Source organism: Lepus europaeus, chromosome 15, assembly GCF_033115175.1.
Source record: "Lepus europaeus isolate LE1 chromosome 15, mLepTim1.pri, whole genome shotgun sequence".
Taxonomy (NCBI): domain Eukaryota; kingdom Metazoa; phylum Chordata; class Mammalia; order Lagomorpha; family Leporidae; genus Lepus; species Lepus europaeus.
The window spans coordinates 91,332,485-91,346,734 of NC_084841.1; the positions used below are offsets into that span (position 1 = coordinate 91,332,485).

At 53.4% G+C, this 14,250-nt stretch overlaps 1 protein-coding gene across 2 annotated transcripts in view; it reads right to left on the minus strand.

The window, feature by feature from the left end:
* Window positions 1-14,250, minus strand: part of RASGRF2 (Ras protein specific guanine nucleotide releasing factor 2) — a 194,714-nt gene that overhangs the window by 125,259 nt on the left and 55,205 nt on the right. For both annotated transcript variants that reach the window (XM_062211995.1, XM_062211994.1), the window contains exon 2: window positions 10,640-10,746. In XM_062211995.1, the coding sequence (XP_062067979.1) occupies window positions 10,640-10,746 (107 nt within the window). The remainder of the gene's footprint in view (window positions 1-10,639; window positions 10,747-14,250) is intronic.

A 14,250-nucleotide genomic window follows, 5' to 3' on the forward strand; every position in this document is an offset into this window, starting at 1 on the left:
AACTCTAACTCTCAAATAAAATAAACAAAATCTTTTTTTAAAAAATCAGCATAATGAAGGCAAAACTCCAAATTCACCTGTTGAGCACCAACAGACGGCAAGCTGGGCTGTCCACGGGAGCAAAGCAGAGATGGGCAACATCAATAATGAAGACCAAACACCCCTGCCCCACGAGAAGGAGGGGAACACTGAAGCAAAACCCCGAGGAGCCCAGACCAGCAGCGCCACGGGCAGCCAGTCCTCCGTGACGCTGGACCAGAGCACAAATCCCCTTCACTTGGAAAGGAGCTGCCTTACATAACAAGGACACAGAACAACGGGAAAGTTATTTCTTTCAGACCAAGAAATTCTAAGGGGCATTTTTTTTTTAATTTTTATTTTTTATATTTGACAGGCAGAGTTAGACAGTGAGAGAGAGAGAGAGACAGAGAGAAAGGTCTTCCTTCCATTGGTTCACCCCCAAAATGGCCACTATGGCTAGTGCTGCACCAATTAGAAGCCAGAGGCCAGGTGCTTCCTCCTGGCCTCCCATGTGGGTGCAGAGGCCCAAGCACCTGAGCCATCCTCCACTGCACTCCCGGGTCACAGCAGAGAGCTGGACTGGAAGAGGAGCAACCGGGACTAGAACCTGGTGCCCATATGGGATGCCAGTGCCACAGGTGGAGGATTAACCAAGTGAGCCATGGCACCAGCCCCACATTTTTTAAAAAAAATATATTGTTTGCTTATCTGAAAGGCAGAGTTAGAGAGGAGAGACAGAGAAAGAGAGATCCTTCGGCTGCTGGGTCACTCACAAATTGCTACAATGACCAGGAATAGGCCAGGCTGAAGCCAGAAGCCAGGAGCTTCATCCAGGTCTCCCAAACGGGTGCAGGAACCCAAGCTCTTGGGCCATCCTCCACTGCCTTCCCAGACATAAAAGCAGGGAGCTGGATCAGACGTGGAGCAGCAAGACTCGAACCAGTGCCCAGATGGGATGCCAATGTTGCAAGCAGCAGCTTAACCCACTACACCACAATGCTGGCCCCGAGGGGCATTTCTGAACACGAATATATTTTAGAGTGCTGTATTACAAAGCTGGGGAAATGTTTCATATAGTAAAAAGTATTAATGGTTCTTTCCTAATATTAAGATTTTTTTTGTCTTTTCAAATGTCCATAAATAGACATTGGTAGAATTCTCTTTATGACCAACAAAAGATTTTCTGTAGTTATAACTATACTAGTTAAGCCAGGATAAAGGGGTTTATAAATTATCATATTTAACTTCCTACAAGGACTCTAAGCCAAAGAGCAGTAGAAACAAGTGTTGGCGAGGATGTGGAAAAAGCAGGACCCCACCACTGCCGAAAAAGCCAAGCAGTGGGCAAAACAGCCTGGCGGCCCGAGAAAGCAGGTGTGGCAGGGTGTGGCCCAACAGTAAGGTGCACAGCAGGAGGCCTGAGCCCACTTTGGAGGACCTGGCTCTGGTCCCAGTGCTGGCTCCCTACCCCAGTTTCCTGCTAATGCAGACCCTGGCAGGCAGTGGGGATGGCTCAGGTAACGGTGTGGCTGTCACCGGTGTGACAGACCTGGACTGTGCTCCTTGCTCGCGGCTCAGTCCCTGCTGTACAGCACCTGGGGAGTGAACCGCTAATGGGAACTGTCTCGTGGATCGTTCTCTCTGCCTTCGAAATTAAAACAAATGTAGATGCAGAGCTGCCACACAAGCTGGCCGTTCCATGCCCAGACACGTGTCCCAGAGAACTGAAGGCTACGTTCACAGACACTTGGCTACAAGCACAGCAGGTTAAAGCGGGAACCACCCCAACACCCACCAGCTGACACACTGATAACAAGGCACGGTCTGTCCGTACCCCGCAAACTGACTCAGCGGTAACGGAAGAGCCTTGAAAACACGTTAGGTGAAAGAGACCGGGCTGTATGATTCCGCTCCTGTGAAATACCCAGAACGGGTAAATCCAGAAACAGAAAGCCGGTCAGTGCTTGGCTAGGGCCGGGAGCATGGGGAACAGAGCGACTGCCAAAGGACACAGAGATTTGCTTTTCTTGTTGAAAACACCCTGGAATTAGTGGGGATGGTTGTATAACCTTCTGGGTATACTCGAAAAACACTGCACTTGGTTCATCCTCCGCCTGCAGTGCCGCCATCCCATATGGGCACTGGGTTCTAGTCCCAGTTGCTCCTCTTCCAGTCCAGCTCTCTGCTGTGGCCAGTGAAGGCAGCGGAGGATGGTCAAGTGCTTGGGCCCTGCACCCGCATGGGAGACCAGGAGGAAGCACCTGGCTCCTGGCTTCAGATCAGCGCAGCACAGGCCGTAGCGGCCATTTGGGGAGTGAACCAATGGAAGGAAGACCTTTCTCTCTGTCCTCTCTGTCTCTCTCTCTCTGTCTATAACTCTACCTGTCAAATTTTAAAAAAAAATGATGGGTTTTTGTGGCATGTGAAGTGCATCTCTACCCAAAAAATAAACAAATTTTTAAAAAGCAATCAAACAACTTCTCCCCGAAGCAATTATATTTTCACTGTATAAATCAAAAACCCTTTGTCAAAAAAGTCCCATAGACATAATTACAAGACAAAAAATGGCATAAGCAATTTACAACAAATATAAAACACAAACAGAGAATACTATTGTCATCCAAAGAATTCACAAAAAGAGAAGGTAGTAAAATAGTGGGAAAAAAATGGGGAAAGGGCACAAGAATTCATAAAAGAAAATACGGACCATGATAGCCCCAAACGGGCCAACTCTGATAATCAAGGAGATGCTCACTGCAGCGAGATACCACCTTTCCCTCATCGTGATTCCAGCCTGCCCCTGCCCCTGAACAAGGAGGCTCCACTGGGACACGTTTCTGGAAAACACCCAGGCCATGTGCCAGCAGCAGGAAGCCAGAGCTCCGTGGTACACAGCCGGCTCCGAAGGCGTTCCGGCTGACGTCCCGCTGACGGAGCAGAGCACACAGGACAACAGTCAGTGCAATCATCTCCCAGGTGCCTGCAGGGGCTACGGCGGGGGGTTGAGTGGGAACTGTCAGTCCTTCCTGCAGAGAGAAAGGGATCGGGGCAGGGTGGCTCGGGTTGGACTGGAAGGGAGAGCCCAGCACAGTAAAGTTCCTGTGCCCACGGGGAGGCGGTGGCACCAGAAGTCCAGAGGCCAGCCCAGCGGGGACCTTGCCAGACTGCTTCCCTGGGCCCCAGAACTCAGGGCGGCCGATAGGGAAGTCACAGACATCAGCTAAGTGAATGCTTTCTTTGCATAAAGCAACACGCAGAATCCGTTATCCCACTCCGAACGCAGTAACTCAAAGCAACGGGAACCCTGCAGTGCTGTCAGCAGATCGGACGTTCTTAGAAGGGCTGGGGGCGGCCATGTGCACAGACCAGAGGGGCCAACTAGGGAGAGACAGGTGGGCTGGGGGCGGCCGTGTGCACAGACCAGAGGGGCCAACTGGGGAGAGACAGGTGGGCTGGGGGCGGCCGTGTGCACAGACCAGAGGGGCCAACTGGGGAGAGAGGTAGGCAGGTGGGATCATCCAGCAACTAGCAGCAACACCCCACAGACAACGGAGACTGGAGATGTGTAGGGCGGGGCGGAAGTGACTGCACGGGGCTGAGCAGGGAAGGGCAGGAACAGGAGGACATCCTGAGGGCCTAAGGGGCTGGGCACCTGGGACGAGAACTGTCTCAGAGGAAAATTTGGACTTGCTGAGGCTCCAGCAACCCTGGGAACCCAGGACGGTTCAACACAGAAAAACACACTGGTAGGTTTCTCCAGACACCAAGGACAATGCACCTTGGTGGCCAAGTGCATGGGCCATGGAGTCGGCCTGGCTTGCGCTTGAGCTCCAGCTCTGGCACTTACTGGATCAGTGGCCTTCAGGGGTCACCGCACCTGAGACGCAGGTCAGTGGGGCGGCCCCACCTTTTGGGTTGCTGTGAGGGCTAAACAGAGGCACAAGGTGCACCTGGCACCGGGCCGTGCAGAGGAGGCACTGAGAAAGGGTGGTGGGAGTCCTGGGAGTAGATGCCTAGAGCAGGGAGAAGAGGAGCAGGAGGAGGCTCCACATAGCAGCCACAGGGTAAGAAAAACTTATTAAAGGAGAGGATGGAGAATCAGGAGCGAATGGTGTTGCAGAAGCAAAAGGAATGAGAATCTTAAGGTTAGCCTTAGATCTCCACACACTGATGTTTTTACAAAGCCCTCCAGAGAAGGGAGTGGTGGCACTGCGGGTTAAGCTGCCATCTTTGAACCAGCATTTCCTATCGGAGTACAAGTTAGAGTCCTGGCTACCCCATTTCTGGTCCAGCTCCCTGCTAACACACCAGGAAAGGCAGCAGATGCCGGCGTAAGTGCTGGGGGCCCTGCCACCCGTGTGGGAGACCTGGATGTAGTTCTTGATTCCTGGCCCAGATCCAGCTGTTGCAACCATTTGGGGGATAAATCAATAAATGGAAGCCCACTCTGTACTCTGCCTTTCAAATAAACAAATAAAGATACACCTTTTTTAAAACCCTAAGATTAGTATAAAAAGGATGACAATAACAAAAATAAATGAATACAGAGCCTGTATTATAGTCATTCTATCCATCCATGCGTCCATTCATCCATCTGCAAATGTATAGAAGTCCACATGGCTGCACTCCAAACTCTGACCAGTAAACACCTTTAGTCAAAAACAGCTTGGGGAAAAAAAAGGGGGGGTTGGGGATAGGAATGGAGCTGGGAACCCTAACGTCTCACTCTGTAGACTTCTACATGGTTTGCAATTCCTTTTTTTTTTTTTTTGAGAGATAAATTGCATTCATGTATTATTGGAAACTCAAAATAAATTGACACCTAAACCTTGGCATAACCAAGGAATAACCCAGGCGACAGTGTTTCCGTGGAGGGGGACAAGAGTGCCCCAGCACAGCTGCCCAGAGAGCAGCGCTGCGCTCCCAGGGCTATCCCTGAGCCCTGGCTGCATAAGCAAGGGAGGGTCCCGGACCAGGCAAAGCCCTTTATTTGTTGTTGTTGTTGTTGTTGTTGTTATTGTTGTTGTTTGACAGGCAGAGTTAGACAGTGAGAGAGAGAGAGAGACAGAGAGAAAGGTCTTCCTTCTGTTGGTTCACCCCCCAGATGGCTGCTATGGCCGGCGCTGCGCCAATCTGAAGCCAGGAGCCAGGTGCTTCTTCCTGGTCTCCCATGCGGGTGCAGGGCCCAAACACCTGGGCCATCCTCCACTGCCCTCCCAGGCCACAGCAGAGAGCTGGACTGGAAGAGGAGCAACCGGGACAGAATCCGGCAAAGCCCTTCAATGCCTGCTGGACGGTGAGAGATTTCGGAAGAGGCAAAGGCTACAGGGAAGAAGCTGGAGGCAGGGATGAGATGTGTGGAGCAAAGAAACTGGAAAGGGAGAAACAGGGCGAGTGCAGTGCGACATCAGAGAGGGAAGCTCAGGCAGGTAGTGCCACGTCTCCTGGGCAGGGAGGGTCTCTCCGCAGTGAGCTGGCGGGCTCAGGGCAGGGACCCCCACTCTGTGAACACACACGTGAGGGAAGAGCCTGGTGCCTGGAACCAAGGCAAGCCCGAGAAGCAACACCTCCGTGAAGAGCAGGACAGAGAGCCGACAGGCAGAGCATAACCAGGGCGGGAAATCAGACCGCTGGGTCCGGCTTCTCCCCATGGACAGCAGGCTGCCGCAGGGATCCGCCGAAATCCCGCACAGTTCGCTCCCAGCCGCAGAGAGCAAACTTCCACCGCTCCTCCAGGGCGGCAACGCTCAGAGCTTTGGAAACACAATCACAATGGCTCACACGAACAAAATCCACACTCCCGAGGGGCGAGAGCCTCGCCGTCTTTGGAGGAACACGAGGTGCGGCTGGCTCCGGGCTGCCCTGCCACCTCTGCTCGCCTCGGCCTCACAGGCCTGTGGTTTCATCGCGGCACGGACCACACGAGGCACTGTGCCAAGGAATCGCTCCACTCTGACCACTACGGGGTTCTGCCCACGCACCCCAGAAAGGGCCGACTTCACGCGCAGGCAATGCACACACAGCTGCACGCTGGCCACGCCCTTGGCTCTGCATGCGGCTCCAACGGAAGCCTCTGTCCAGGAACAGGGAACGAGGTGACAAGCACCAGGCGCTACTGTGTGGGTGCACCTGTGTGCTGCGAGAAGCCAGAGGGAGGCAGGGGAGTCAGAGAGAGGACAATAGGCTGTCTCAGGAATGTGTACTCAAGAGACCGACAGACAGAGGCTGGGACACAGAAAGTTTTCATCGAAGATGTAACTGGAGGGTGAAGTCTCCCGGCTCATCAAGTCAGGGACTGACAGGGAACATGGCTAGGTCAAGCCGTGCCAAACTCCATCCAACCTGAGCCATGCGGGACAGCTGCAAATGCCCGGTTCCTTCTTCCCTCAGAACCAAAGGCCTGAGAAACACTGCAGGAGATGCGAGAGGAGGGAACCGAGGCGGGGTTTGCCCAGGGAATGGCTGGAGCAGGCCACCGACCATGGGCCTCCCATGTGCAGGTGGGCAGAGCACACGGCGGGGAGGGAGGGACTGTGGTCCAGGCACGAAATTCTCAACATCTCCAGGTTTTCAGACACTGCCCAACCTCAGCCTTGGTAGTGAGCCACACCCAGCTCTTTGCTCGGGGTGCACCTGGCCACTCCAGTAGCCCCTGGGGACTCGTTCTCCAACACCTTCCCAGCCAGAGACAGGAAGACCACATTAGTGTGTCAGCTCCCCACTGCCGCTTCTCACCGAAGCCCCTTCTGCCCAGTGCTCACTGTCTCTGCAGCTCAGATCTGCCCTCATCCACCTGCCTTCTCCTGGTGAGCGACACCCTGCAAGCCTGGGGGCCAGCAGCTGTGTGAGCCACCAGCCTGGCCTACCTGTGCCCTCATCCTGGTAGAGACGAGGTCCTTGGGTGTGGACGCCTGCTTCTCTGGAACATCTTCCTCCTGTATTCCCCACCGCAGGCCACGACTCGTGGGTCTTGTGTTTCGGCCAGGGTGGGAGGAACCCCGGAAGTGTCTCCCAGGTCCTCTTCCAGGCCACACCTGAGAGCCCACTGTCAGTGGCCCAGCAGGTGCAACACTGAAAAGGCCTTTTCAGCCAACAAGCCCTAAGGACCCACAATCATCCAGGCCAGTGCTTTCCACTGCTCCAGTGCTTACGATCAAATCAGTCATGGCACACAGATACGGGCAAGCGAACAAAGAAACACCAGGAGCGCTCAGCGTGCCATCGCCAAGAAGCAAACCATTTATGAAATCAGCATCGACTTGGCATCACCTCATCCAGACGGCAACAGCACCAAGTCCAGCCAGCAGCTTCCTGCGAGCTGGGGCCACGGCAGGCGACAGAACGGGATCTGAAATGCACCAGTGTTCTAGAAATGGAAGAGTGGCCGATGGCGAGCACACCGTGACACGAACATCCTACACTAGCTGAATGCTTCCAAACCAGGCCAAGCAGATACAACCGCTCTGAGACAGAAACCCCAGTGCGCCAAGGTGCCTGCCATGGCGCACACCGTCGGCACAGCCAGGCTGGCGCTGGACAGCCACCCAGGAGGAGCCAGCAGCGGGGAGGGCTGGTTCCGAGCCGGCTCTGCTTCCGTTTCAGCTACAGAAAGATCTGTGGCTCACAACAGAACTAGTCTCACGCTACCAGTCACCAGGCAATCAACCCTTTGTAAAAGATGGATCCATCAGAGCATCGCTATTGCCTGACTTGAGCTAGTAAGAGGGAAGGAGGATTCAGTTCACGCCGTCAGACCACGTGCAGGGCGGAACGGTCATCAGCCAGTCCCGGGGAGGCAGCCGGGCTTCATTCGCACAGAGCCGAGCACAATGGGCTGCCCAGGAGCACTTCTAAATTGGCTGCGTCAACTTCCTGGTGGTGTTCCTGTCCCAACCAAGTGAGGCCGAATTTCACCGATCTATATTTACGGCAGAAACTTACATGGAAAAGTCCTTGTCTCCCTTGATTAGAAAACGGTGAGGCAGCATGTCCATGCACAAACAGAACTCAGCTATGGAGCCATCAAAGAACGCAGGCCCAGGCCGGGCAGGGCTGAAGAAAAGCAACTCCCACAGACCAAAAAGTCAGGACATCAAGAAAAAAATTGATCAATTATTAACCACATCTTCACATCCAAAAGTGAGTTTTCATCCTGTCATTGCCTAAGCCATTTAAGCGGCCTCTCAGATCTGTCTCCCAACAGATCACACGCGCCCTGGTTTGGATCAAACGATGCCAAGTAGCTCCTGACCACTTCTGCACACAAGAGAACTGCAAAACGCTCACAGGGAAAAAAGGGAATTAAAAGATAAGTTGATTCTGATGCAAAATATATTGAAATCCATAGGAGGAATCTTCAAGAGTTCATGAAAAATACAACTATGAAAGAACCACGCATGGGCTTCAATGTTTTTCATAAAGTAATCGGTTTAAGTCCAGAGGCCCTGAGACACCCTCACCTGTGGCACAATGCCTTTTGGAGTGTAGAGGAAGGACTTCGCACTCGACTCTGACCATCTTTATTGCACACACAGCTCATGCTGGGCTCACCGAGACGTCGGCCTGGTGGCTGCTGATCCTACCTGCTCTCACGCAGTGAACAGGATGGGCAAACACACATCTAAAATGTATCCTCATCCCAGGTAGAAAGCAAGCGAAATGGCCACAGAGACTGTGTCTGGAAAGGACCCCAGGGCTCCACCTTGCCAGTTCGATGCATCAGTCGCATTTGAAGAGCTGAGCCTCTTTCTACGGCAAGTCACTCTGTGTTAGTCCCAGCCTGAGCGGAGCGCTCAGAGAGAGCAGCCAGCACACACGGCGGGCAGGGCTGCCCTGGGCGACAGGGAGCTGCCTTCGCTCACCAACCCCGGGCACCTCATAGAAACGTTTCAGAAGAAACCACAGCGAAAGAGTCTAACCATTTTGCACATTACTTCTTGGCCTTCGATACTGACCTCACAGGGATCCATTTTCATCTCTGAACGGAGAAAGAAAAAAAGTCATAGAACGAGGAGAGACTAAAGAGAGAGCAGACAACCGAGAGAAGGGTGACCCGGGCTCTGGCTGCACGTCGGGGGGCCCACGGACCCGGCTGGGAATCGCACTGCACAGCTTCCGGGGCTGCGCTGGATCTCGGCCAGTCTGCGTGATCGCCCTCAGGGTGTGTTTGCCCATCTCCAAAATGAGGTGCACCACGCCCCCCAGGGTGCCGTGAGGGACAGAAAAGCTAAACTCTCACTGCCTGTCACGGAGAAGCTGCAAACAAACAGTAGCGTTAGAGGGGCCGGGGTGCTGGTGCAGAGAACGAAGCTGCCACTTCAGACCCCACAGCCTCTCTCGGAGAGCCAGCCCATGTCCTGGCCACTCCATTTCCAATCCAGCTCCCTGCTACCACATGTGTCACACGGTGGTGATGGCTCAAGTGGGGTCCCCCTGCCACCCACGTGGGAGACCCAGGTGGTGTTGGGGGCTCCCGGCTTCAGCCTGGTCCAGTCCTAGCTGTTGCAGGCATTTGTGGAGTAAGCCAGAGGACAGAAGACATCTCTCTTACTCTCTAGCTCTCTTTCCAATATGAATTATTTTTCAGGAGCTGAAGAGAGAAGGGAGGGAAGCGAGAACCCAGGAGATGAAGGGAGATTTTCGGAGAATCTCAAGGTTCAAAGAGCAGCCTGAATTCACCGAGGATAAACGCCTCACTCTTGTTGTCATGGGTCTGAAGATATCTCTCCATCACCTACAACATGATCAGCAGCGGCTTCAAAACCCAACACACCCCCATCTTCCTGCTCGCGGCCTTCAAGGTCAGGAAACAGAATCACCAACAGGGAATCCACAACCTCCTCCCTCCCCCCTCCCCAGCTGCTGGGTGGCGTGGGGAGGGGCGGCCTTGAGGACAGGTGGTGGAGAGCCTGGCAGGCACTGGGGCAGGGTGGGCTTGCCGGTGAAGAGAAGGAAACGCGGGCCCCTGAGCTCTGAGGGAAGGCAGGATGGGAGCCAGGACTGTGGAGTCGAAGGCAAGGAGCAGGCAGCACGGGGGCCTCTGGGAGCAAACTAGCCTGGACTCAGGAGCTGGAGAGAAAATGTGGGAGGGGTCTGTGTGCGGGCCTTCAGGCCCAGCGTGTGCCCTTCCACCGTGCTTCCAAGGCAGGGGTGAACGTATGCTCTTCTGCCTCTCCCCACCCCTGGCTGACACCACCTCTTCCATCAGCTGGGCTGCACAGGCAAGCTGCACCAACGCGGCTGGGCCGGGTCCACAGCCCAGCTCTGCCACTCAGCTGTGCAACCTTGGGCGAGCAATCACACCTCCTGGGTCTGGGTTTCCTCTCTCGCAGACAGCGGAGAGAAAAACCCAGACAACACCGGTAGCACCGCCTTCCCCAGGCGCACGCAAGGCAGGCAGCACCTGGCCCACAGGAAGAGACCCCCACGGGAAGCCTCTGGTCCTGCTCACATTACCCTCACATCCAGGCCCCTTCCTCTGCGCCTGGCATACGGCCGCAGAAAACCCGGCTGATTATCTCACGCGTGATTAGGGAGGAGGGGCCCATCTTGGAACTGCAGGCTGTGCCAAAGCTGCCAGCAGCAGTGAGGGGCCCGGGGAGGGAGCCCGGGGGCCCACCTGGCCCGGTGGATGGCCTCCGTCCACTCTCTGCCGTCCTGCTCCTCCTCGCAGCGCAGCTCCAGCGGCTTCTGCCCCTCGTGGCCAAAAAGAACAGTGAAGTAATACTGAAAGAAGAACAGACACGGAGGTTGAGTTGTCGCCAGCAGCAGAGCAGCAGAGCACGCGTGCGCCTGCGCCTGCGCGCGGGGGTGGGGGTGGGGGTCTGTGCTCACCAGGGCCTCCCCCCAGGCAAGCCGGGCCTGGGCCAGCGACTCCACACCTGGAAGGTGCTCTGGCCGCACTCTAAGCCCTTCGGGAAACGTCAACCCCCAGCCCTGTAGCAGGTGCACCTTTTTACACACACAAAACAGGGCACTGCACAGATCTGCCGCGCACATAAATTCGAGCGCACGCACTTTTCACGTTTTCCTCTTTTAGGTTTGCTAAAGCTGCGGGAGTCACGAGTCCGCGCCAGCGCACTGGCAAATCCCATCCCTCTTCCACCCCAGGGCTCGACGCCTACGGTCACCTGCAGTTGCTGCCTTCGGCCTCTCCTGCAGCCTTGGCAGACGTCACCAAGGGCTTTTGCCCCTCTTACCCTAACAGCCCAGCCTCAACACCACAGCCACACTGCCACGAACACGGGGCTCCACCTGCCACGTGCCAGGAAACCCAAGCCAGCTGGGGGCCACGACAGGGGCAGAACTGCTGCTCAGTGGAGGTGGCCATCCGAGTTACTGGGTACAAGAAACTGGGGTCAGGTAAGGGAAGACAGACTGAAGAAAGGTGTTTCTGTTATACGAGCTCTGTCCACTATCACCAAAACCTGGAAACAACCCACATATTCTTTTCCAAGAGTTAAATAGCTGATGGTCAGTCCACGTAAGAGAGTACTACCCAGCACTGAGAAAGAGCAAACTAACAAACGCCCCATGAATCCGACAACCCGGACGGCTCTCGAAGCAGCGTGCTGGGTACAGAAGGCCATCTCAGGTAGCACGCTCAGGTCCGTGGTCACCACGGTCAGGAGTGGGAATGCGAGGTTATAAAGGGGAGCGTGAGGGACTGCCGGGGTAACAGAACAGTTCTGCTCCCCACTATGGAAATGTGTGTCTACCAAAGATAGGTCAATTTTATACTGCTGATACAAACATTTAAAAACTCCCAATGGTTTCTCAAGGTTCTCATGAGGAATGCAGAAGATAGAACGCCACGGTCCATGTACTCCCAAACGCGCGCTGATCCATGGACCCACCCAAAGCCAGCAAGGGCAGACACCAAATGGGAAACTACAACAACAAACACAGCTCGCAGACAACAGTTATAAAGTAGACATTCAAATAAATAAACCTGGAATACTCTGTTAAGCCGTAGAGCATTCTCATGTACAACCCACAGAAACACATGCCCATGTCTGCTTTGGTCTGCTCTGAATTACACAAAGTAACACATCCTAAGTTGGGCACACACTGTCCTTCAACTGTTCTCAGTACTGCACACCCAGCAGATCACAGAGTCAGTACAACACACCCAGGAGACCACAGAGATTCAGTACAAGACTCCTGGGGGATCACAGAGAGTCAGTACAACACACCCAGGAGGATCACAGAGAGTCAGTCCAACACTCCATGGGGATCACAGAGAGTCAGTCCAACACTCCAGGGGGATCACAGAGAGTCAGTACAAGACTCCTGGGGGATCACAGAGAGTCAGTACAACACACCCAGGAGACCACAGAGATTCGGTACAACACTCCATGGGGATCACAGAGAGTCAGGACATCACTCCAGGGGGATCACAGAGATCCAGTACAACACACCCACCAGATCACAGAGAGTCAGTCCAACACTCCATGGGGATCACAGAGAGTCAGTCCAACACTCCATGGGGATCACAAAGATTCAGTCCAACACACCCAGGAGACCACAGTGACTCAGCACAATCTCGGAAATTGTTAAGTTCTGACTGAACCAGTGGGACACCTTGAGATCTGCTCTAGCCTTTCTAATAAATAAAAACAAGCACTCAAAAAATCGTAATGCTTTAAAAAGCAAGCTGTTGGGCCCAGAAAGATGAACAGTATTGCACAGTAAATTCTCATTGCCAACTCACTGTATTTCCAAGCCCTGTAGTCATTGTCTTCTGTTTCTTGACCACCATGAACAGATCTATGGCAAAGCTGTAGCCCAAGCTGGGAAAGATCCCAAACCGAACCACACATACACAGAGAAAAAAAAAAGTGGAAAAACAACAACAAAAAAGGAATTCCCTAGTGCTAGAAACAAAGGTGAAAGGCCACAGGAAGTGAGGGGCTCCACATTGGGCCCCTGCCATCTGAGGGGGTCACCACAGGGTCTGGGGCCTCCACAGGGCACCAGGTGCTAACTAAGATGCACGCACTAACTCCGGGACATGTGCAGGGTTCTACCCCCCTGCACCAGAGACCAGAAAAACCCCATTCCCAACCCACCACACCCTGGAGTAATTTCCAAATACATCAGATTTTTATGTAAAAAAATTAAACCACACAAGTATTTAAAATAAAATGGGTGAATGCCGCTGTACCTCTGAGAAAAGCTGAGCTAACAGTAACTCAAAAAAATAAATAAATAAACATCAAAATAGAAGACAATCTGGCTACATAAAAATAAAAGTCTGAATAGCAAAACTGTAAGCAATGCATAGACGTGTAGCAAACTGGAAATAAAATACACAAGTAAACACTAACCAAAAGAAAAAATCAGAATATAATGATGGCAATGTGATAAAGGTCACTATTTCAATAAAAGATCCAATTCACGAGAAAGTGTAGCAGTCCTTAACTTGTACACAACTAATAACATAGCATTAAAACACATAAAGCACCAAGTGGAACACAAGAAGTGCATCATCCTACTGGAACTGAACATGAGTTTGCCTTCAGCTCTGTCCATCCGGCCTCTCGAGACACCCAGACCTGAGCCAGCTGTGGGTTGGCAGGTGGCACTGCCCGCCCACGGTGATGTCGCAGACGATGCTCCATCACCCTGTCCCTCTGTGGCTTGCCCTGATGCTTAGCTACGACACAGAAACCACCAAGTTCATGTGGCTGCAGGGGATTCCCACCTCAGCCCCCAGCCCAGGGCATGGAGCCTAACTCTGAACCCAGGCTGTTCTTGTCACGCTTCCCAGGGACTCTGCCCACAGCTGTCAAACTCCCCATCACCTCTGCCTGCCACAGAGTTCTCAGAGCTGGAGCTCCAGGTCCTGTGCAGCAGAAGGTGCTGTGCCTCTGTGCAGCAGGGGCTCTCAGCACCAGCTCCACCACACGCACCAGCAAGCAGCTGCCCTGTCTCTCTCCATGAGACCAAACAAGAGGGGTGAGGGCAGCCATGGCTAGGACAAGACTGCTGATAGGGTGCCATCTCTGGATGAAGATTAGTCTTTGACCAATGGACGTTCTTTCTAGAGCAGATGGTTATTTTTATTTTACTGCTACTCTGTGTTGCAGCCATCTGTGGCTGCAAGTTTTACAACCTTGGGCATATATTAAAAACCACTGAACTACAGAGTTCTAGAACTGGTGACTTTTATGTGACCTACATCTCTTTTTTTTTTTTTTTTTTTTTTTTTTTGACAGGCAGAGTGGA